Consider the following 25,668-nt stretch of genomic DNA (forward strand, 5'->3'; position numbering starts at 1 on the left):
GAGGTTGCCTACCCCTCTGCACTAGGACATTGTATACCAAGCACAGCTCATACATTGTATAGTGGCCGTGCTCGGTCTTGCAGCTCAATCACCTTCACTAGAATGGGACTGAGCATAGGAAGGCTGTGTGACTGATGGATGTGTGATCTCTGAAAACCTCACTATGGCCTTCTATAGAAGTTTTGTCATCCTGGTTTTCTTCTTTCAGCTCGGACTACTCCTCTCAGTTCTCTCCACGGAACCTGCGTGGCTTCTCCGTGGAGCCATTGCTGATTTACCCTACACATTACACCGGGGATGAGGGCTACATAAGCGATACCGAGACCTCTGTTCTGTGGGACAATGTGACGGAAACAACTGACTGGGATCGGGCTAAATCCCAAAAGACCCAGCAGCAGAAGAAGCTACGCAGTGAAGCTCTGAACACCCCTTCCCTCCGATCACCTTTTGACAGTGCCGCCCGGGAGGAGCTATGACCTTCATGATATCCACGACTTAAGATGAACCACCCGTTCAACGTGTAGGGAAATGTCTGAGTCCTGATGATGAGGCACGACAGGGCAAGTGGACTTTTTTTAGGTGACCAAAGCATGGTGTGTGGAACCTAGTAATGACTACCCTCCTCTTCCAAGTAGAACGCCACAGCTGGGAAGGGTGCCGTCTCTGAGGGAATCGGTTCTTCTTAACAAAATGGGATTAGCTCTGCTCTGGGTTAATTAATAATAATTATTTATATATGTACAGATAAAATCGCCTCGTAGAAGCCGAGAAACCAACAGCTGAGCTGTTCAAGAGATCTTTTAGTTTTAGTCAAAGAGCTAATGGATTTGGTCACCTCTCGTTGTAAGACCTTTGGTATCCTCACCCAGCTGCTCGGGTTACGCTGCAACGTATCCAAGATGCATGAGAAGTAAATCTGCATGTATTTTCCATGATGCTAATTTTGAGTGCACCTCGTGGCCGGGTCTCCTTGTGCCTTAGTAATATCACTGGTTTTTAATGGTTTGATTGGCTGCATTCCCTTACATAGTGGATATAGTAGTATCCCTTCATGACCATGTTGGTACATAATGTGTAAGATAATGCAATTGTATGATCTTAAATACTTCATCTGGGCATACCCAAAGCTTCAGGTGGTGGGATCGGACAATGAGTGAACAGCATTGCTAAACCATGGATCATCCCATTCTGCTTGAGTTGTAGTGAACTTAGTTCATTCCCCTTTCTCTCAACAACCATTTTTATTCTCTGACCTGTTAGTAAGATACATGATGTAATCTATGTATTTCTATAGAGCCTCAATGTCGGGCATATCGGGATGAATAGAGAAGACACTGACTTCCTGTCCTGTGTCAGTTGGAGAACAGAATGCTGGTCACATGACACAGCTGAGGATCAGAATGGAGGCTATAACTCACAAATACAGTCACTAGTAAGAAGATTACCTTCACTACATATTACATCATGTACCTTTCTAACAGGTCTGAGAATAAAAATATTTGTTGGAGTGCTACTTTAATGGAAGCTGGCTGTAGGGTTTTCCACTACTACTTGGGGTATGCAGGTGAAACTCGAAAAATTTGAATATCGTGCAAAGTTCATTTATTTCAGTAATGTAACTTAAAAGGTGAAACTAGCATATGTGATAGACTCATTACATGCAAAGCGAGATATTTCAAGCCTTTATTTGTTAAAATTTGGATGATTATGGCTTACAGCTTATGAAACCCCAAAGTCTCAATTTTAAGTCTCAGTTGCTCAGGGGATATGGATTAATTAGCTGACTAGAGTGTGACACTGAGCCTAGAATATTGAACCTTTTCACAACATTCTAATTTTAAGCTGTATTAATGCAATTCCTTTTAATTTGCATTACTGAAATAAATGGACTTTTGCACGATATTCAAATTTTTCGAATTTCACCTGTAGTAATGCGGTGGGTCTAATATCTGAACCATATGTAGATGACACATTTAACCAGTGTGCAACAGTGACACCTGGAGGCCACATTCGGTTACTGCATGTGAGTGTGTAACCTTATTAAAGCTTTATCCAGAAAACACAATTTTTTTAATAAAAAACAAATGCAATTGCTTGGTGATTAAAGGATCCTCCACTTCCATTAGTGTTTCCTCTTTTATGCTATGCCAACGAGACTGGCAGAGTGGTAGAATTAGGACTAATGGAGGAGGTGGTTGACCTTCCTCTTTAACCATCATCAGCAAGTGAGAGCTGATGACTCCACTTTTTGGTATTTCTTTTTATGTCCTGCATTAGGGTATCCACAGGATTCGGGATGTGTCTGATTGGCGTGGATCTGACCGCAAGGTGCCCCCACAAGCACAAGAACTGGGGGCCCAGACTCCACTGTTTGAATGGAGCGTCAGACACCACTCCATTCAACTCTATGGGATTCCTGTAGATAGCAAAGTACAGCAGCCACATGGAGCTGAATGGAGTGGCAGCACACATGCGTGACTGCCGCTCCATTCAGAAGGCGTTGGTGGTGGCCCCAGCAGGTTGGACCCCTGCCAATCAGACAGTTAACACCTATTCATGAGGAGATGTTTTCTTCATGGGACAACCCTTTATCTGGCTAGAATACTAACCCGAAGATGGAATCGGCAGGATTTTTGGGACATCCAGCATTGAAGTACATGGCTTCCATGTTGTAATTCTGTGCATTTCCTTTATTAAAGCATGCCAGTCAAAGGAGACGGCTCCCAAAATAACCACAGGTCAGGTGATAAGTGTCTCATTGCTGAGACCCCCACCATTCATGAGAAAAGGAGACCATTCAAGGTCTATGGGACCACCAAAGAGGGCAAAATACAGTGCTTGGCTATCTCGGGTCATCCAATGGAGTCTGGAGCAGCAGTGTACATACTCTACTCCTCCTCCTTTCAAAGAGGTCACATGGGACCCCCGTTTTCCTGATTGGTGGACCCCCCCAGCGATCAGACAGCATCTCCCCTGTGTCATTCTGGGGCAACCCCTTGAGATGCAGTAGCTCTTCAGAGAACAGACGCTGCAGAGCTCTTCTCCTTCAGCTTCTTTCTGTCTGCCACGTTTGGTCCAGATGTCTTTGTCCATTAGGCAAGTGAGGCTTCCACCGCATTCATAGCCAATAGGTTTCCCAAAGTGTGCTTCAGAAATGACATCAGTCATGGAGGAAATAGCCAGCTTCTCCTATTTGGGTTTCATTAGAAATTGAGAAGACCAGTAAGACATGTAGGTATTTCTTTGCCCATCCTGAGGTATGGACCCTGAACAGCTTTACGCACGGTCTGTGCCATAAAAATGATACCATCTGACATGGTCTACCGTCTCTCGTAAAGTGCCTCCCTTATTGCTGAAACGTACAGTACCTGTACTGTATTACTGACACTAAAGTGTTTGCGATCAGACAAATCTCATGTGCACTCTGCTTTTACGTTCCGTACGGATCCACCTGCCGTGTGGATTTAGGATTCTGCAGAATGTCAATGAGGCTTGCGATTTTTGTTGCAGATTACGCCCTTTCCAATGCAAAACTGCATCACAGTAGCAGAAGTGGCTTTTGGTGGGAAAACTCGCAGAAATCCACACGGAAATGTATGCAGATCTTCTGCATGTTTACCCGCACGCATGTTCAGGTACCCTTAAACTTTTGAGGAATTGAAACAAAAGTGCAATATATTAGAAAGTTGTAGAAACTTTCATTTATCCAGAGGTCAAGCTTCATATGGAACTTGCAAACGCTTTTGTCTTGGGCTTCTTTCACACACCATTTTATAGCAGCGGTTGTTTTCATATGGTTTTACACGTTTTGTGTGGCTTTTTTATTTTATTTTTTTTTTCAATTTTTAACAAACGGCGTTTGAACTGCTGCAGAGAAAAGTATGGAAAATACCATACCTAGAGCAGGCTGCGTTTTGAAAACCATGGGCCCAGATAACGCCACCAAAAGAAACCCTATTGGCCCAGATTTACTCATTTAAATACACCAAAAAGTGGTGCAATATGGCACATCTAGATTTAGAGTGTTCCTAGATCTAGTCTGAAAAAGTGGTCGCGGCATACTGGAAAATGGGCGTGGTCTACCATGAAATGTGTTGCGCCACAATTCTGGCTTAAAATATTTAGACTGTGTAAAGATGGACCAAAATGATCCAAGGTGATGAATTTGGCAATATTTTTAGACACTTTAAAAAAAAAATAAAAAAAAATTCACACTACCTGTAGGTTAGTGTTCCCTTTCTGCTAAGCCACAGCCATTCATCAAGCGAGGTGCAGAAAGTGTCTTCAAACACATAATAAATGTGGTGCAAATCATGTACAGCAGGTTCTGGTGCAAAGTAAGGCTGGGTTCACACCTGAGCGTATTCGATGAGCGCTTTTTACAGGCGTTCTTATCGGGCGTTTTTAATGGGCGGAAAGTGTCTGAGTTGCAATACCAAACATGGCCTGTGGGTAACGGAGGCGCTGATTTTCTTTTTTGTCCCTTATGAAAACGCATTTCAGGCAGCTTGTACATGGCCATATTTTTGCATCGTCTGTCCCGTTCTCGTGCCTTGCCAAATATGAAAGGAAATGGTTCCCAGCAGAGGAAAGTATGAAGTCTGGAATGAATCATACAAGAGTTTTCCTACTTCCCTTGTACGGCCTCTGTTCCCATCCTCGGCTAGAAATTTATGTACAGAACACAGGTCTCCAGTTGTCACCAACCTACAAGTGGTGGAATAATATTTTTTTTTTCTCCATGATTTTATACGGTTTTGTTTTTTTCCTTTTTTTGGGATTGAGGGACTGCAGCCAATCGACATGTGACATTAGTAAAACATGACTTGTGATTGCTGGTTCGACGCTCTCGTTTTTGCACAATGTAGACATTGAAGCCTACTGAGAACTTTTGGGCTCATGCACACAATCGTATTTTCTTTCAGTGTCTTTTTTTTTTTTTTTGCGGACCACATTCAGAACCATTCATTTCAATAGGTCCTAAAAAAAAAAAGTTACGGAAATGGAATGCACACGGAGTATGTCCATATCTCCATTCCGCAAAAAAATAGAACATGTCCTATTATTGTCCGCATTATGGACAAGAATATGACTGTTCTATTATGGGCCAGCTGCACACGGACACGGACGTCATCTGTATTTCTTGCGAATCCTTATTTTGCAGACTTCAAAATACATACGGTCGTTCGCATGACCCTTAGTCTGTATAAAATGTTCTACATCATATCGGTAAATTCTGATTGCTCTCCCTGTTTGGAAAAAGGGCTGTGTCATGACAAACCCCACAGCTAGTCTGTGGCCGCTACAAGGGAATTATGCAGTATTGCATGTAGGTCATATATTTGTATTTTTTTAAGTGGCTTAGTGTCATTGATGGGGCTCCACAGCACCGCCCATGAGGGACATATTCCTCAAAGGGGTTGTCCGCTTTTTACTATTGATGACCTATTCTCAGGATAGGTCATCAATATCAGATCAGCGGGAGTCCGACTCCCAGCACTCCTAGCGTTCAGCTGTTTGAAGAGAAAGCAGTGCTCATACAAGCGCTGCTTTCTCTGCTCTGTATACTTGCTGTAGCTATTGCAGTGGTGAGTAGAAGTAATTACATGTATGGTGTCTATGGGACGGCTCTGTAGTATTCACTTGAACAGACAGAGCCCTCCCATAGAATTGAATGGGGACGCCATACTTGTAATTACACCTGCTCACCACTGCAATTGCTGCAGCGAGCAGGTAAACACAGCAGAGAAGGCGGCGCTTGTACGAGCACTGAGTTCTCTTCAAACAGCTGATTGTCGGGAGTCAGACCCCCGCCCATCTGATATTAATGACCTAGCCTGAGGATAGGTCATTAATGGTAAAAAGCGGACAACCCCTTTAATATGGCATATGGAAATGGGTTGTTGTAAGACTATTTTCACCAATGTCTCCTACAGGCATAAGGCATAACTTGTAATTAACGCTTTCTTGAGGGTGGAAGATCTCTTATATATGTGTTTTTAGGGTAGAAGACTACCAAATAACTGACTTCTATACCAAGGCTTCTTCAGTAGGAGGGATTAATAATTTTTAGATGGAGGGTTTTTATGCTGGTGACCAGGAAAGGCAGAAGCTTATTGTGGGTATGTGGATGGAAGCTCATGCACCCCGTGCTGGTGGCCACCTGCTGTTTACAGAGTTCTTTATATTTTTGTGCTTTTTCAATAAATAATTTTTACAGTATTGTCACTTTGTGATTTATTTCTTCTTAGAATTAAGAGGATAAGTAGCAGCCAGGTTGTGCCAATCAAATGCCCCCGATTATCCGATCATCAGGAAGTGCGAAAACCTCTGCAAAAGCAGAAGTTTTGGCAGTTTGCTGGTCTGGAGCATTCAGACATGTGTTAACACAATGCCAAGGAGAAAAGATATCAGCAGTGATCTCGGAGAAGCAATTCAAGACAGTTGACAGTCTTCCCAGGAGTGGACGTCCCAGCAAATTCCCCCCAAGTTCAGACCTTGCAATGCTCAGAGAAACTTAAAAAAAAAACTAAGAGCTACGTCTAAGGATACTTTTTCTTCGTTTTTGCTGGATCCGGCATGGATCAGCAAAAAAAGCTTCCGTCTAGATAATACAACCAGCAGAATCCGTTATGAACGGATCCAGTTGTATCATCTTAAAAATTGCAATGACTGATCCCGGCATTAAAACCATTGTAAGTCAATGGGCGCCGGATCCTTTTTCTATTGGGTCTGAGAACCTGGCACCATTGACTTACATTGTGTGTCGTTTCGGATCCGTCTTGCTCAGCATCCCACACCGCACAGAAAAATGCTGCTTGCAGCGTATGGGAACGCAACAGAATGCATTCTGGTGGATTCCGTTTCATTCAGTTCAGTTTTGTCCCAATTTGACAATGAATGGGGACAAAACGGAAGCGTTTTCCTCCAGTATTGAGATCCTATGGGAGATCTCAATACCGGAAAGGAAAAACGCAGATGTGAAAGTAGCCTAAGACTCTACAGGCCGCAGGTAGCGTGATAAATGTTCAAGTTCATGACGGTACAATTAGAAAAGGCTTAGGCTATTTTCACATCTGTGGCTGTCCAGATATCTGCCAGACCCCATTATAGTCGATGGGTCCGGCGGGCAGTAGTATCCGGCAATGTGAAAATAGCCTTAAAGGGAACCTGTCCCCTTGAGAATGTGACGTAATCTGCAGGCAGCGTGTTAGAGTAGGAGGAGCTGAGCAGATTGATGTATTACGCTTTGGCCAAAATGTACACCAATGTCTCATCCAGCATGGAGGCAGGGCAGAATGCTGGATATAGAGTGCTATCACATTTGCATTTTCAGATTGATGTATAGTTTGTGGGGAAAAACTCAGTAAAATGTGCATTTCATTGATTTACATTCCTGCTCATTCTGAGCTTTGAAGTCCAGGAGGCGGTCCTATCAGTGATTGACAGCCTTCCCTCTACCACAGTGTATGCAGAGAGCTGTCAATCACTGATGGGACCGCCTCCTCAGAGGGAAGGCTGTCCATTACTGATAGCACCGCCTCCTGGACTTCAAAGCCCAGAATGAGCAGGAATATAAATGGATAAAACACAAGATATATATATAACTATATATCAATCTGCTCAGCTCCTCCTGCTCTATAACTTGTATCTATAACATGCATCTCAGCTCAGAGCTGCCATAGATTCCTGGCTTCATTTTTGCCAGAAAACTGTTCCCTGCTAGAAAAGTGGCAAGGATGGTGTGCTGTGCCTTTTTTTAGGCTGGGTTCATAGAACATTTTTCCCAAAAAACGTCTACGTTTAAGGCTACTTTCACACTAGCGTTCGGGTGTCCGCTCGTGCGCACCGTTTGAAGGGGCTCACAAGCGGCCCCGAACGCATCCGTCTGGCCCCAATGCATTCTCAGTGGAGGCGGATCCACTGAGAATGCATCCGCCTGCCAGCGTTCAGCCTCCGCTCCGCTCAGTGAGCGGACACCTGAACGCTGCTTGCAGCGTTCGGGTGTCCGCCTGGCCGTGCGGAGGCGAGCGGATCCGTCCACACTTACAATGTAAGTCAATGGGGACGGATCCGCTTGAAGATGACACTATATGGCTCAATCTTCAAGCGGATCCGTTCCCCTTTGACATTCAATGTAAAGTCTGAACGGATCCGCTCAGGCTACTTTCACACTTAGAAAATTTTCTAAGTTTTAATGCAGACGCATCCGTTCAACGGATGCGAACGTCTGCATTATCGGAGCGGATCCGTCTGATGAAACATCAGACGGATCCGCTCCGAACGCAAGTGTGAAAGTAGCCTAATGGATGCCTCAGACTTATGCCATACAGTGGCATCCGTTCATCATTGTAAAAAAATAAATAAAGTATACTGCGTTTTTGTTTTTGTATCCTTTTTTTTTTTTTTCTAACATATACGTCAAACGGAGGAGTAAAACGTGATGCGAACCCACCCTTAAAGCCACTTTTCTGGCACACATGGCATGATAAATCTCCCCCAATGTTCTTTGGATAGAGAAGATCAAAGTGGAGATGTTTGGCCATAATGCCCAGCAAACCATACAAACATAGAATGTGTCGGCAGATAAGAACCATTTGGCCCATCTAGTCTGCCCAATGTACTGAATACTATGAATAGCCCCTGGCCCTATCTTATATGAAGGATGGCCTTATGCCTATCCCATGCATGCTTAAACTCCTTCACTGTATTTGCAGCTACCACTTCTGCAGGAAGGCTATTCCATGCATCCACTACTCTCTCAGTAAAGTAATACTTCCTGATATTACTTTTAAACCTTTGCCCCTCTAATTTAAAACTATGTCCTCTTGTAGCAGTTTTTCTCCTTTTAAATATTCCCTCCTCTTTTACCTTTGTTGATTCCCTTTATGTATTTCAAAGTTTCTATCATATCCCCTCTGTCTCGTCTTTCTTCCAAGCTATACATGTTAAGGTCCTTTAACCTTTCCTGGTAAGTTTTATCCTGCAATCCATGTACTAGTTTAGTAGCTCTTCTCTGAACTCTCTCCAAAGTATCAATATCCTTCTGGAGATATGGTCTCCAGTACTGAGCACAATACTCCAAATGAGGTCTTACTAGTGCTCTGTAGAGCGGCATGAGCACCTCCCTCTTTCTACTGGTAATGCCTCTCCCTATACACCCAAGCATTCTGCTGCTCTATGACATTGTCTGCCTACCTTTAAGTCTTCTGAAATAATGACCCCTAAATCCCTTTCCTCAGATACTGAGGTTAGGACTGTATAACAGATTTTATATTCTGCTCTTGGGTTTTTACGCCCCAGGTGCATAATCTTGCACTTATCAACATTAAATTTTAGTTGCCAGATTTTTGACCATTCCTCTAGTTTTCCTAAATCCTTTTCCATTTGGTGTATCCCTCCAGGAACATCAACCCTGTTACAAATCTTTGTCATCAGCAAAAAGACATACCTTACCATCGAGGCCTTCTGCAATTTTGCTGATAAAGATATTAAACAATATGGGTCCCAGAACAGATCCCTGAGGTACCCCACTGGTAACAAGACCATGGTCTGAATATACTCCATTGACTACAACCCTCTGTTGTCTGTCCCTCAGCCACTGCCTAATCCATTCAACAATATGGGAGTCCACGCACAAAGACTTCAATTTATTGATAAGCCTTCTATGTGGGACAGTATCAAAAGCCTTACTGAAGTCTAGATAAGCGATGTCTACTGCACCTCCGCCATCTATTATTTTAGTCACCCAATCAAAAAAATCAATAAGATTAGTTTGACATGATCTCACTGAAGTAAACCCATGCTGTTTTTCATCTTTCAATCCATGGGATTTTAGATGTTCCACAATCCTCTCCATAAGTATGGTTTCCAATAATTTCCCCACTATTGATGTCAGGCTTACTGGCCTATAGTTGCCCGATTCCTTCCTACTACCTTTCTTGTGAATGGGCACATTTGCCAATTTCCAATCTTCTGGGACGACTCCTGTTGCCAGTGATTGGTTAAATAAATCTGTTAATGGTTTTGCTAGTTCGCCGCTGAGCTCTTTTAATAGCTTTGGGTGTATCCCATCAGGCCCCTGTGACTTATTTGTATTAATTTTAGACAGCTGACTTAGAACCTCTTCATCTGTAAAGACACATGCATCAAAAGATTCATTAGTCTTCCTTACTAACTGAGGTCCTTTTCCTTCATTTTCATTTGTAAAAACTGAACAGAAGTATTCATTGAGGCAGTCAGCTAGTTCTTTATCTTCTTCCATATACCTTCTTTCTTTTGTTTTTAATTTGGTAATTCCTTGTTTTAGTTTCCTTTTTTCATTTATGTATCTGAAGAATGCCTTATCACCTTTTTTCACTGACTGAGCTAATTTCTCTTCTGCCTGTGCTTTAGAAGCTCTTATAACTTGTTTGGCCTCTCTCTGCCTGTCATCCTTGTGTTTTTTTTTTGTTTTTTTTTTGCTTTTACTGACATGCCTAATGCAATTTTCTGTTGCCTTCAATAGTGCCACTTTTAAGTAGTCCCATTTCTCCTGGACTCCATTAAAACTGTTCCAATCTGATAGGGACTCGTATACCACTGTCAGTTTTTCTAAAATCTAAAACTTCTGTTTTTGTGTGGTGTGACTCAGTCACTGTACTTATAGTAAACCACACTGACTGGTGATCACTAGATCCCAAGCTTTCCCCTACAGTAATATCAGATACCAAATTCCCATTTATGAATACTAAATCTAAAATGGCCTCCTTCCGGGTTGGCTCCTCAACTACTTGCTGTAGAGATAATCCCAGTAGGGAATTTAGAATATCTGTACTCCTGGCACAACTAACTATTTTGGTTTTCCAGTTTACATCAGGAAGATTAAAGTCTCCCATAATGATAACTTCCCCCTTCAATGTCATTTTAGCCATTTCCTCAACTAGTAGATCATCTAATTCTTTGACTTGGCTTGGTCTATATATCACACCTACACGAGTTGCCTTATGATTATCAAGCTGCAAGGTAACCCAAACTGACTCTAAATTGGTCTCGCTAATTTGTATCAAATTAGATTTCATGCTATCTTTCACATACAGGGCCACCCCTCCCTCCTTCTTGCCTTATCTGTCTTTCCTATATAGAGAGAACCTTGGTATTGTTATATCCCAGTCATTACTCCCATTGAACCACGTCTCAGTAACAGCCACTAAATATATATTCTCAGGTGCCATTATAGCCTCAAGTTCATTGATCTTATTCCCTAAACTGCGAGCATTTGTAGACCAGAATCTGAGCTTGTCATTTCTTAACCTTTTGTGCTACTGGCATCTTCTGGCATTGTTCCGGGGGGCAGTCGGACTCCTGGATTATCACTCTTTTGCCCCCCTTTCCTAGTTTAAATGCTCCTTGGCAAATACTTGGAACTGTTCACTGAGGACATTCGTTCCCTCGAGAGAAAGATGCAAACCATCTTTCTTGTACAGTTCATTTCCATTCCAACGAGAGATAACATGAGACACAAAGCCAAACCCTTGGTTCAGACACCATTCACCAAGCCATACATTGAATTCCTTAATGCGCATCTTCCGGTCATGCTGAAGGTTATGCACAGGCAAAACTGCAGAGAATGAAACAGTTGATGCAACCTCCCGTATATCATTTCCAAGTGTGTGAAAAGCTTCCTTCACCTTTGAAACCTCATTGCAAGCCAGATCATTTGTCCCAAGATCGACAATAACATCCAGCTCCCTTTCCTGCTTTGCTTGCCTAACAATATTAAGGATCCGTCGTCTATCCCTGCTAACGGTAGCACCAGGGAGACATCTCACAACATCATTTTCCTCAAACTTCACACCTCTTATGATGCAATCTCCCACCAACAGCTGCTTACTATCAGTCCATCAGGGGTTAAAAAAAAATTAAAAATTAACTCGCCTCATCCACGCAGTCGGCATCATCTTCTTTCAACACCTGCCAAAGGACCTTTGATGATGTAATCGCACTCACCACATGGTGAGCGCAGTGATGTCAGCGCAGGTCCTGCTGATCTTCACTCAGCAGGACCTGAAAGAAAGGTCCTTTTGCAGGTCCAGAAAGAAGAAGATGCCGGCTGCGTAGATGAGGTGAGTTAATTTTTTTTATTTTTTAACCCCTCATGTCACATTTTAGTAAACATTCCATATTAAGAATGCTATTATTTTCCCTTATAACCATGTTATAAGGGAAAATAATACAGTAAATTGACTTTTAGCATCTTTTAGCATCCGCACTTGCTTGTGATTTTCACGCAGACCCATTAATTTCTATGGGTCCTGCGTTGCGTGAAAAACGCAGAACATGCTGCGATTTTAACGCAACGCACAAGTGATGCGTGAAAATCACCACTCATCTGAATAGCCCCATTGAAGTGAATGGGTCTGGATTCAGTGCGGGTGCAATGAGTGAGGTGAATGCATTGCACCCATGTGGGAAAACTCACCCATGTGAAAGGGGCCTAAAGGTGTGGCAGTGACGCACAAATCAGAAACTGCGTTTTAGCTGTGGGTTTTTTGCAGAATTCACCCCAGTGTGCTGCTATAGATCGTGTGCCTGGCACATCCGGATGGAAAATCTGCAACCTATCCATTCCTGGTGGACATAACCTGGCAGTCATTTGTCAAAAGAAGTCATAAGAAAAGGAAAAAAAATAAGAAAATGTCACTGATGAGTCACTGGATTGATAGAGGATCTGTCACCTCTCCTGGCATGTCTGTCATAGGAAATTCCTATACTCCACAAAAAGTCTCCTGGTACTGAAATGACCATTCCTCCTGTCAAGGATTTGCCCCCACACAGTGTGATACTGTCAGTATGTAGGGTCACAGCCCTTTTACAAGGGGAATGGTAATACCTAGTTTTCAATGCTAGCACAGAAACGTTGTGTTGACAATGTAACGCCCTGGAGTGGCATTACCACCTCTTTTTGTACCCCCACTATCTTTATTGGTGCATCCTGTGTCATGTTGAATATATATATATATATATATATATATATATATATATATATAGCCATTTACTGCAATGTGTAAGTGTCAGGGGCGTAGCTATAGGGGAAGCGGCTGCTTTAGGGCCCTGACCCAAAAGGGGCTCATCCAGGAGGAGGAGGACTAAAAGATTTTGTCAGGGCCCCCTCGATAGTATTACACAATGAAATTATATACAGTGACAGTATAGACAGTGTAGGAAACGAATGGAACAGCTGCCGGGCCTGGTCTGAGAGAGCGATCTTTACTAGCCACAGGAATGGGGGCGGCCTGAAAGGAAGGGGTTGCAAAAAAATTACTGGGGGAGGAGGGCCCCATTCAAATATTTGCTGTGGGGCCCAGTCATTTCTAGCTACGCCACTGGTAAATGCATTTCCTTTTAAATTACTGTTAATATGTAATGTGCCTGATTCAACAGCAGGTGGCGGCAATCTGTGCAGAGCTGTGCTAAATAGAATGGAACCCTTCTTCCATTCTATTCCCCTCTCTAGAGAGGGAGGAGTTAGTTAGTTAGTGTTAGTCAGTCTAGCTTACCGTTCCTAAGGGGAAGGTTGCGTGTCGGCCAGCAGAGTGCTGCTTGTGAAGTCTACATGGTTGCATGTCCCCTCCTGGGCTTGCATTGCCTCCGTCCAAGCTAAAGTGAGCTTGAAGCCAGGAAGAAGTTCCTAGGATTAAAGATAAAGTAAGAGACTACTGCTAAAGTTCCATCAGAAGAGGAAACGTTTCCTATTTAAGTCAGCATAGCAGAGCTGAGATTGTTGCAGAAGTGTTTGCCTGCTGATGACCAAGATAAAGTAAAGTAAAGCTGTGTTCAACGTTAATACAAAGTCTGGACTCCATTTATTCTACTTCCTTCATCATCCAAGTTAGTCTCCCCTTTTTGCACTGCTTCGGACTACCACGTAGTAAAGTAGATGTAAAGTGGATGTCAGGATTTACCTCCGCATTGGGAGTATCATTGTCCTATCGACATTATTCCTGGGGCTAAATTACGCAAGTCTAGGCTGTATAACCTTTCTGGACCTGAAAGACTGGCCATGAGAGAATATATATTGCTGAGAGTTTGGCTAAGGGACACATAAGACCTTTCAAGTCTCCAGTGGCAGCAGGGTTCTTTTTTGTTAAAAAAAAAGGATGGAGGTCTTAGGCCATGTCTGGTTTTCCGTGAACTCAATTGGATTACTGTCCATGATCCTTACCCTCTTCCTTTGACTCCTGATTTGTTTAACCAGATTGTTGGTGCCAAGTTGTACTTAAGGGGGGCATATAATCTGGTTAGGGTCAAGGAAGGGGATGAATGGAAGACCGCTTTTAATACCCCAGAGGGTCACTATGAGAACCTGGTCATGCCTTTTGGGTTGACCAATGCTCCTGCGGTTTTCCAGCATTTTGTGAATTACATTTTTCATCACCTGGTGGGGAGGTTTGAAGTCGTATATTTAGATGACATACTAATTGTGGGGGTCAGCTCAATAGTGGTAGGCACAGCAGTCAGAGACAGTGACAGTTCACACAGAAATTTTATTTATTTTATTTATTTTCATCCACAAGAAAAAATATAAGGCCTTTACGTTCAGGCACAAACACAAAATAAATTCCTGCTCGGCTGAGCACTAACTAAACACAAGATCACCCTTTCTATACGGGTGGCCTACTACTGGCCACACGACACAACTCAAAGTAAACTTACAGTGTCCTTTTTGTTGTTTTAGCAGACTTCAGCAGCAATGGTGAAAAACAGTCTGTTCAACCAGTCCCCCACACACATATGGTCATAGTGCAGACCAGGGGCGTTGCTAGGGTCTCAAAAGATCCAGGGCCCAAGCCCCAATGAATATGTCCTAGTTCTCTAAGTCGTCCCCTCTCCCCCCACACAACTTTTTTCAGCCCATCATCCCCCAACCTGGAGTCCCCACAGTGTTATCCTGCTGCTCGCTGTGCCCCCCAAAACCCCCAAATACTATCCTGAAGAAAAATTTGTGCCCCCATAGTAATACTGCCCTCTCCAGTGCCCCCAACCATGATAACACTCCCCAAGAGTGCCCCCATTAGTAGAAGAGCCCTCCAGTATTAATAATACCCTCACAGAGCCCCCAGTACAAATAAGTACTGTAGTTATATTCCTGCCTCCACCATACAGTCCCATGTAAATATCATCACACCATCTCTCCTGCCCCCCCAAAATACAGTCCTATGTAAATAACATCACTCCCCTCCCTTCACCCCCTCCAACATACAGTCACATGTAAATAACACTATTTCCCTCTCAACGCCATACAGTCCCATGTAAATAACATCACACCATCTCTTCAGCCCCCTCCAATATCCTGTCCCATGTAAATAACATCCCTCTCTATCTACAGCCGCCTCCAAAATACAGTCCCACGTCAATAACATCACCTCCTCCCCAGCCGCCTTCAACATACAGTCCCAAGTAAATAATATCACCCCCTCCCCAGACGCCTCCAACATGCATTCCCATGTAAACATCACCCCCTCAACATTCAGTCCCATGTAAATAACATCATCCCCCCCACCATCCACCTTCAACATACAGTCCCACGTAAATAATATCGCCCCCTGAACATACAGTCCCATGTAAATAACATCACTTCCTCCCTCAGACCCCTGTAACATTCAGTCCCATGTAAATAACATCACTCCCTCCCACAGCCGCCATTAACATACAGTCCCAGGTAAATAACATCACTGCCTCCCCCAGCGCCCTCCTCACAAAAAATAAACACTTATACTAACCTCCATCATGGCAATACAGTTGTATCTAGCAGGCAGGCAGGACATTCGGGGCCTGGGACAAAACATCAGGGGCCCAGGCCCCGAATGTTTTAGCCTAGCCACTCCCCTGGTGCAGACCTTTATAGCCCAGAAATGAGCTGAGCTCCATCACCTGGCTGAGAGCTCTATAGGAAACCTGTTCTGGACAGAAAGGGAATGAGGAGCCCCACTACCAACCTGCTCCTCATTCCATAAAAATCCAGGCCCGACAACACCATTTACCAAAGTCCTCAGCAAACAATGTTTTGCTAAGGCAACCCATCTTTCCTGGATTTCTGATATCTCACCCAGGTTTCCTAGTTGAGATATCCACTTCCTGTACCCTAGTACATTGTATATGAAAGAAACCTAGGAGAAATATTATATATATTATATTATATAATTTTCTACTACTTTTCCAGTCACTGTCTCACATAATTTATTCTCCAGACGTGGAAACACATCAGGATCACCTTAGACAGGTGTTGCAGATCCTAAGGGATAATAAATTAGAGAAGTGTGTTTTTGGCTACTTTCACACGAGCGTTCGGGTGTCCGCTCGTGCGCTCCGTTTGAAGGGGCTCACGAGCGGCCCCGAACGCATCCGTCTGGCCCCAATGCATTCTCAGTGGAGGCGGATCCACTGAGAATGCATCCGCCTGCCAGCGTTCAGCCTCCGCTCCGCTCAGTGAGCGGACACCTGAACGCTGCTTGCTACTTTCTGACTTAGAAAATTTTCTAAGTAATAATGCAGACGGATCGTTCTGAACGGATGCAAACGTCTGCATTATCGGAGCGGATCCGTCTGATGAAACATCAGACGGATCCGCTCCGAGCGCTCGTGTGAAAGTAGCCTTTGCTGTACACGAGGTGCAAATTTTGGGCTACCTGCTGTCATCTTCGGGTTTTCGAATGGATCCAGAGAAAGTCTGCAAGGTATTGGACTGGGATCATCCCAAAAATCTGAAGGCTCTTATGTGGTTGGGGTTCACCAACTATTATCGAAAATGTATTCAGAACTATTCTACAGTGGTAAAACCCCTAACTAACAAGACTGGTCTGATTCGGCGTTGCAAGACTTTTCTGCGATTAAGGAGTGCTTCGCTTGTGCCCCTATATTGGTGCAGCTGGATGTATCACAACCTTTCATTGTGGAAGTTGACATGTCCGAGGTGGCGGTAGGAGCAGTCTTATCGCAGGACCCGTCACCTGGTAAATGGCATCCATGTGCCTTTTTCTCTAAAAAAAAACTCTGCAGCAGAGAGAAATTACAATGTGGGTAACAGAGAGCTGCTGGCCGTTAAGTTGGCTTTTGAGGAGTGGCGTCATTGATTGGAGGGGGCGAATTATCCGATCACGGTGTTCACAGATCACAAAAATCTGGCTTACCTGGAATCGGCTAAACGACTGAACCCGAGGCAGGCTAGATGGTCGTTTTTTTACTAGATTCAATTTCACTGTCACTTATCGTCCGGGGATTAAGAACGTCAAGACGGATGCCTTGTCATGTAGTTTTCCTGGAGGTGGTGATTTTGAAAATCCGAGTCCTATACTGTCGGAAGGGGTGGTGATATCCGCTCTGTACCCTGACCTAGATGCAGGCTCGGACAGGCCCACCGGGGAGCCGGGGAAATCCTCGGTGGCCCCCCGAATCAGCAAGCAGTGGCGTAGCGGCAGGGCACAGGTGGATGAGCGCTTCTATTCTATACCTCAGGACAGCGATACAGATAGATGCTGCGGGGCAGGGAAGAGGCGTCTCCCTTCCCCGTTCCTCTGATAGGCTGCAGGCACTAGGCCTGCAGCCTATCAGAGGCCAGCGCCGGCGGCGCAATGACATCATTGCGCTGCCTGAGCCGTACAACGCGGGACACAGGCCAGAAGAGGCCTGCATCGCTGCCAGCATGATGGAGGTAAGTATAAGTGGTTTTTTTTTTTTATATGGCACAATACAGGAGAGGAGTGCTGTGGGGGGCACTTTTTACTGGCACATGATTGGGGGGCATCTATGGGGGGAACTTCTTACTGGCACATGATTGGGGGCATCTATGGGGGGAACTTCTTACTGGCACATGATTGGGGGGCACTTCTTACTGGCACATGATTGGGGGGCATCTATGGGGGGACTTCTTACTGGCACATTATTAGGGGGCACTTCTTACTGGCACATGATTGGGGGCATCTATGGGGGGCACTTCTTACTGGCACATTATTGGGGGGAATCTATGGGGCACTTCTTACTGGCACATTATTAGGGGCACTGTGGGGGCATCTATAGGGGCATTTCTTACTGGCCAATTATTGGAGGGCACTGTGGGGGCACTTTTTACTGGCACATTATTGGGGCACTATGGGGCAGGGGCGTTGTTAGGGTCTCAAAAGATTCGGGGCCCAAGCCCAAATGCATATGGCCCAATTCTCTAAGTCGACCAACCGACCCCTAAGCCCCCTATAGCTATACAGCTATACAGCAGCACGTACCTCTCACATCCAGTTCCTCCCAGGTGACGTCTCTTCTGATGTAGATCTTCTCTGTTATCATCTTCTCCATTCCGTCCGGACAACTTCTCTCAGCCGCACCTCGTCTCTACAGAGTGTGACACACAGACATCTTAGCTTCCTCATTTTTCTGTACCCCAAATACTATCCTGAAGAAAAATGAGTGCCCCCCATAGTAATAGTGTTCCTCATAGTCCCACCAATAGTAATTCCCTTCTAGAATGCCCTCATTAGTAATACTGCCCCCTACAGTGCCCTCAACTGTGATAATGCTCCCCAAGAGTGCCCCATTAGTTGTAAAGCCCTCCAGTATTAATAATGCCCTTACAGAGCCCCTAGTAGAAATAAGGCCCACCTATTGTTCCCCCAGTGGTAATAAAGCTATCTACTGACCCCTCAGTAGTAATAAGACCCCCACAGTGCTCTTAGTAGAAATAATGCGGATTTATAAGTCCCTCCTTTAGAGCCCCCAGTAGTAATAAGAACGTCTAATGTCTCCTGGATTTAAAATGCCCCCACAGTGCCCCCAGAATTTATAATGCCCCCTACTGTTATAATGCTCACCCTGAAGTGCCCCAGTATTTATATCACCCCCTACTGCTATATCGCTCGCCCTGAAGCCCTCCCAGTATTTATAATGCCCCCTGTAGTTATATCCCTCTGTTTACTGTCCTCAAAAATTATAATTCTTCAGCCCCTCCACCATACAGTCCCATGTAAATAACATTATTTCCCTTCTCCGCCATAGAGTGCCATGTAAATACCATCACACCATCTCTCCAGCCCCCTCTAATATACAGTCCCATGTCAATAACATCCCTTTCTATCTACAGCTCCCTCTAAAATACAGTCCCATGTAAATAACATCACACCATCTCTCCTGCCCCCTCAATATACAGTCCCATGTAAATAACATTACCCCCTCCCCAGCCGTCTTCAACATACAGTCTCATTTAAAGAACATAACCCCCTCCCCAGCCGCATTCAACATACAGTCCCATGTAAATAACCACCCCCTCAATATTCAGTCCCATGTAAATAACATCACTTCCTCCCCCAGTCACTTTCAACATACAGTCCCATGTAAATAAAATAACCCCCTCCCCAGCCACCTCCAACATGAAGTCCCATGTAAATCACAACACCCTTCAACATTCAGTCCCATGTAAATAATATCACTCCCTCCCACAGCCGTCTTCAACATATAGTCCCATGTAAATAACATCACCCTGCCCCAGCCACCTCCAACATGCATTCCCATGTAAATAGCATCACTCCCTCAACTTTCAGTCCCATGTAAATAACTTCCCTCCCTTGAGCCCTAACATACAGTCCCAGTTAAATAGCTACAACTCCCAACATTGCTCTGCCTCTCACACTGAGTTATCTACCCCTTTACTTACCTCTCCTCATGTAGCAGACCTCACCACAGCTTCTTCCCAGGACTTCTCTTCACTGCTGAGCCGTCCTCTCCTGCACTGGTCACATGACGGTGACATTATCGCAGGTCCTTTTCAGCTACTGCATTTAGCACTGATCACATGACCTGTGATGTCATCACAGGTCCTTTAGCTCTTGCAGGGCATTAGAGTCAATTGTATTGCTGTCCTGAAGATGGCAATACAGTTGTATCTAGCAGGCAGGCAGTACATTTGGGGCCTGGGACAAAACATCTAGGGGCCCAGGCCCCGAATGTTTTAACGTAGCAACGCCCCTGATACTCACACATACACTGTATATATATCTATATATATACACACACACACACACTGTACATATATCTATATACTCACAGGTCCACTGTACATATATCTATATACTCACACATACACTGTGTATATATATCTATATACTCACACATACACTGTACATATATCTATATACTCGCACATCCACTGTACATATATCTATATACTCACACATACACTGTGTATATATATCTATATACTCACACATACACTGTACATATATCTATATACCCCAATGTCCACTGTACATATATTTTTATATATATATATATATATATATATATATATTCATGTGTAAAATGTACGTATATTGTGTCTGTGTAGTAAGCATGGTTCTGTTACCATGTCTATATGTTACACAGGTGGGGAGGGGGGTCTACGGTTTTCACATCTGCGTTTGAACTCTGGCAGATGTTAGACCTGCTTGTGACTTTTACTGCTTGGTTTCTCTGGTGTAGCTATAGGCTATGTCACTCAGGAACCATTAGTATTTTGCCGTCCTCAGAGGCAGTCCATGATGAGCATCTGCCATGTTAGATCTGCTTGTGACGTACCAGCCGTCCTCAGGGGCAGTCCATAATAATTAAGCAATACATAAAATGCTGACTATCTGGCTAACTAGATAAAGTGCAAAATCCATACAAAAATGCATATAATAGATCACATTGTTGTACCTGCGAAGGAATACACACAATAGGCAATACACTTGAATGTTACTGAAAATCCTAAAGGTTAGTGCAAATATTTAATAAGGACACACTTTTAACGTAATAAAATAGTGCAATAAATCTATAAATTCACATATGAGTCCATTTATTCAATGCTGGTAAGTAAAGTGCACAGAACTGGAACGTTACGTGCAATAGAGTCTCTTAAGGGCAAAAGAGTCTTTTGCAATCCATAGGAACAATATAATGTCAATAGTTGTAATCCATACGAGGCGAAATTGGTAATCCATGGCAAATAACGTCACTTGTAATCCAAATGAGGTAAACAAAGACATTTGTAAGCCACATAAATTAATAATGTCATTTGTAATCCACATGGGTAGCAATAAAATATATAGCAGCACAGTTTATGAGAACCATTTAGCAAAGAGGCTTCCAAATAACCTGAAAAGGGGGAAAAATGGAAAAAATGTGCACAATTAAACTGCAACCGAGATGTGATGCTGGGGAGAGTCCTAACTCTCATGGCCATCCGGGTGAGGGCTAAAACAAGGGCAACCTATAACAATAAAAACACAATAAAAACACATAAAATGCCAACAGGCCCTCACCCTTCAGGTCCAGTCCACGGGGTGTCCTCCTCGCTACTAGATCTGCTTGAGAAGGACATCAGGGTCTGTCCTGCTGCCTGTAATACAACCTAGCTTGGGTGGCGGAGCGCCACTGCCCTCCTGTGGCTGGATTTGGTGAAGACCGGGTGGTCACACTCCTCTGTGTTGCAACCTTCTGTCGCACCAGGGCGGACTGGCGCTACTTCCTTACGGCGGATGTTCTGGCCATCCCGAAGGGATCCAGTATCTCTGGCTGTAAAGGGCTCGGCAAGTAGTCTTCCTCTCTGGGGGGTGATTCTTGCACGATTCCACAGGCCGCGGTCTCCCTCCTCCTCGGCATCTGGCAATTGATGACCGTTGTATTGATGGTTACCGACGCTATTTCCACACACGCTTGCTGTGGGAGAAGTGTTGGGGTCACTGGTAAGCCTGGTATGAGGAGCTCCGGCTCTGGCTGGGGGTCTTCCCTAAATCAGAGCACGTCATCATTAGACTCCTGAAGGCATCTCACTCTGCCTGTGGCCAGGGGATCATCCTGCCATTCTTCAGGTGCAGTGAGAGGTACGAGAGGCCGGCAGACTACCACCACCGCGAAGGGTCCTTGCAGGGACTCCATGGGAGTGAACTCAACGGTGTCCCGCTTGTACAAGCTATGGCATTCTTGCGGGAGATAAAGCCGCTTCACGGAGCGCCTAATTACATAGGTCTCCCGTCCGGTCTCGGCGTCTTTGACGAATCCAGACCCACGTTCAACAGAGAATCAGACTACGTACCTCTTTCTCCTTTTAAATACTGGGTCTCTGGGCTGAGGCCGATCCCACACTCTAATGGCCCAGTTCTCTATGGCCTTATGATAATCCCACATGTTATAGGCGTGGACGGTGACCTCTTTGGGGACGATAGAGTTAAGTCTGTCGTACGACCAATGTATTATGGGCAGCGGAGTGGAAACTCCGACCGCCACGGCATCTGGCATAGGGAATGCCCGCAGTACCCTTGGAGAGGGTCGCCGTACCTGCGAGACAGAGATCTCCTCGGGTTCCGGCTTGGCTTCGGGGTCCTCATCACTCCAGCACATGCCGCCCCAGTCCGCCTGCAGTTGACGCACCATCTTGTCTTTCTCAGGGCTGGTACAGACAGGAAATGAAGGAGGGGTTTCAGAGGAGGAGCTTCCACTTCCTCTCTTCTTGCAGTAACATCGCTCCCGGTGGGCAGGGCTAGATTCTCCCGTTCTAACTGGGGGCGTTGCTAGACTTTCCCGCTTTAGCTGAGCATGAAGAAGCTGCACCATCACAGTCAAAGATGGCTGACTAACCCTTCGGATGCCAACACGCACTTTGCTGCGCCTGTCGCTCCGCAGTAAACACAATAAAGTCATTTTTAAAAGTGTCTTTGTAAATCCAATAGGCTAGTTCATAGGCACACAAATTTAACGGATTCGGATCCTGTTTGTGACGCCAAATTATGCAATAGACGGGTGGTGGTGTTCACTACTTGGGGTCTCTTAACGTTAAAATGTTTGTCGTGATGCCAGTTGCATTTCAGCAACGAGGGACGGAGTCCCCCTAAGTAGATGGTGCTGATGGTGGGTACCCAGGATAGGAATTCCAGAGTGGTGTAGGGTTGGCCTAATGTCCCTTAAAGGTGTTGCACTTGTCATAGTGCTCCTACCTGGATACACTGGAACCCCAAGTGTGGCCGTCCGCTGCAGTGAAAAGGGGGTATTTGAATGGTGGGATGAAGAAATAAATTGAATCCAGACCTTGTAATGAACTTGACAACAGCTTTACTTGAATAAACTTTCATCAGGCAACAATCTTCCAACTTTATCTTGCTCACCAGCGAGCTTTGGCATAAATTCTGGCAGGCAAACACTCTCAGCTCTACTACATCTGCTACTCTTTAGCTCTGCTGTGCTGTCAGGATTAAATAGGAACTTTTCCTTTCTGCTGTATGCTGTAACTTAACTTTATCATCTGGTCTGTCAATGTCTTGCTTTATCTAAGGAACTATACTTCCTGGTTTCTGAGGCTTGTAGCTTGGGCCTCCAGGTCCAACAGAACTGATGGTGCTCTGCTGGCAAAGGCAGGGCTCGCCAAGCGGGGCCGAGCTCCCCTGCTTCCTTCCCCTTAGAGGGGATACTCTCAACTCCCTCTAACTAGCTGAACTCCTCCCTCTCTAGAGAGGGCTAGAATGGACAGAAAGGCTCCATTCTAGGCAAAACTAGCTCTGCCATTATTGCTGCCATCTGCTAAAGGGTGGCCTAATGTCCCTTGGTGGTGTAGCACGTGTCACAGTGCTCCTACCTGGATTCACTGGAACCACAGGTGTGGTCGTCCACTGCAGAAAAGGGTAGTTGAATGATGAGAGTGATGAAAAGAATTGAGTCCAGCCTTAGTATATTGTTGAACAATAGCTTTATTTGAACAAACTTGCATCAGAAACAATCTTCAAACTTTGTATTGATCATCAGCAGGTTTTGGCTTAACTCTTGGCAGGCAAGCACATTCAGCTCTGCTACATCTGTCACTCTTTGACTCTGTCTTTGCTGTGCTGGCAGGATTAAAAAGAAACCTTTCATTTCTGCTGAACTTTACTTGCTGTAGTCTGACTCTGTCTCTCTCTCTCTTTATCTTTGTCTTTATCTTTATCCTTATCTTTATCCAGGGGACTACACTTCCTGGCTTCTCTTGAGACTCTTAGGACTCTCTGGTTCCAGCAGAGCTGATGGTGCTCTGCTGGCCTAGGCAGGTCTCCCCCAGAAGGGACGAGCTCCCTCCTGCACAACCTCCCTCTTGCAGGGGGTCCTCTAGACTGACTTTCCACTAACTAAACTTCTCCCTCTCTAGAGAGGGCTGGAATGGACAAAAAGGTTCCATTCCAGATAAACTAGCTCTGCCAATATTGCTGCCATCTGCTGGTGAACCAGGCACATTACATTATACATAACAGTTTCATAGGAAATAGAGATACACATCTTTGTAGGATATGGAATAAATGCACATGATGACACCAGAGCAATCATAGTGATGTGGGCAAAAAGAGTGCATGTAGCGGGGCGTTACATACACAGCCTGGTTCTGTTACTAAATCTATACACACAGCCTGGTTCTGGTACTGTATCTATACACACAGCTTGGTTCTGTTACTGTATCTATACACACAGCTTAGTTCTGTTACTGTATCTATACACACAGCTTGGTTCTGTTACTGTATCTATACACACAGCTTGGTTCTGTTACCATATCTATACACACAGCTAGGTTCTGTTACTAAATCTATACACACAGCCTGGTTCTGTTACTGTATCTATACACACAGCTTGGTTCTGTTACCATATCTATACACACAGCTAGGTTCTGTTACTGTATCTATACACACAGCTTAGTTCTGTTACTGTATCTATACACACAGCTTGGTTCTGTTACTGTATCTATACACACACAGCTTGGTTCTGTTACCATATCTATACACACAGCTTGGTTATGGTACTGTATCTATACACACAGCTTGGTTCTGTTACTGTATCTATACACACAGCTTGGTTCTGTTACTGTATCTATACACACAGCCTGGTTCTGTTACTGTATCTATACACACAGCTTGGTTCTGTTACTGTATCTATACACACAGCCTGGTTCTGTTACTGTATCTATACACACAGCCTGGTTCTGTTACTGTATCTATACACACAGCCTGGTTCTGGTACTATATCTATACACACAGCTTGGTTCTGTTACTGTATCTATACACACAGCCTGGTTCTGTTACTATATCTATACACACAGCTTGGTTCTGTTACTGTATCTATACACACAGCCTGGTTCTGGTACACAGCTTGGTTCTGTTACAATATGTATACACACAGCTTGGTTCTGTTACTGTATCTATATACACACAGCCTGGTTCTGTTACTGTATCTATACACACAGCCTGGTTCTGTTACTGTATCTATACACACAGCTTGGTTCTGGTACTGTATATATACACACAGCCTGGTTCTGTTACTATATCTATACACACAGCTTGGTTCTGTTACTGTATCTATACACACAGCTTGGTTCTGTTACCATATCTATACATACAGCTTGGTTCTGTTACCATATCTATACACACAGCTTGGTTCTGTTACTGTATCTATACACACAGCCTGGTTCTGGTACTGTATCTATACACACAGCTTGGTTATGTTACTAAATCTATACACACAGCTTGGTTCTGTTACTAAATCTATACACACAGCCTGGTTCTGTTACTGTATCTATATACACACAGGTTGGTTATGTTACTGTATCTTGGTATTGAGCTTGAAAGTGGGTGCCCAAGTTCAAATTTTTAAGGGCAAACTACAGGGAGGTTATTAAAA

General features: G+C 44.4%; 1 protein-coding gene across 1 annotated transcript in view; it reads left to right on the top strand.

Annotated features, from left to right (window-relative positions):
• Positions 1-1,692, top strand: part of COLGALT1 (collagen beta(1-O)galactosyltransferase 1) — a 37,240-nt gene extending 35,548 nt beyond the window's left edge. Inside the window, exon 12 of the mRNA XM_040414637.1 lies at positions 209-1,692. Within this exon, the coding sequence (XP_040270571.1) occupies positions 209-476 (268 nt within the window). The 3' untranslated portion in view covers positions 477-1,692. The remainder of the gene's footprint in view (positions 1-208) is intronic.
• The last annotated feature ends 23,976 nt before the right edge of the window (positions 1,693-25,668 follow it).

This window comes from Bufo bufo, chromosome 1, assembly GCF_905171765.1.
Source record: "Bufo bufo chromosome 1, aBufBuf1.1, whole genome shotgun sequence".
Lineage (NCBI taxonomy): Eukaryota > Metazoa > Chordata > Amphibia > Anura > Bufonidae > Bufo > Bufo bufo.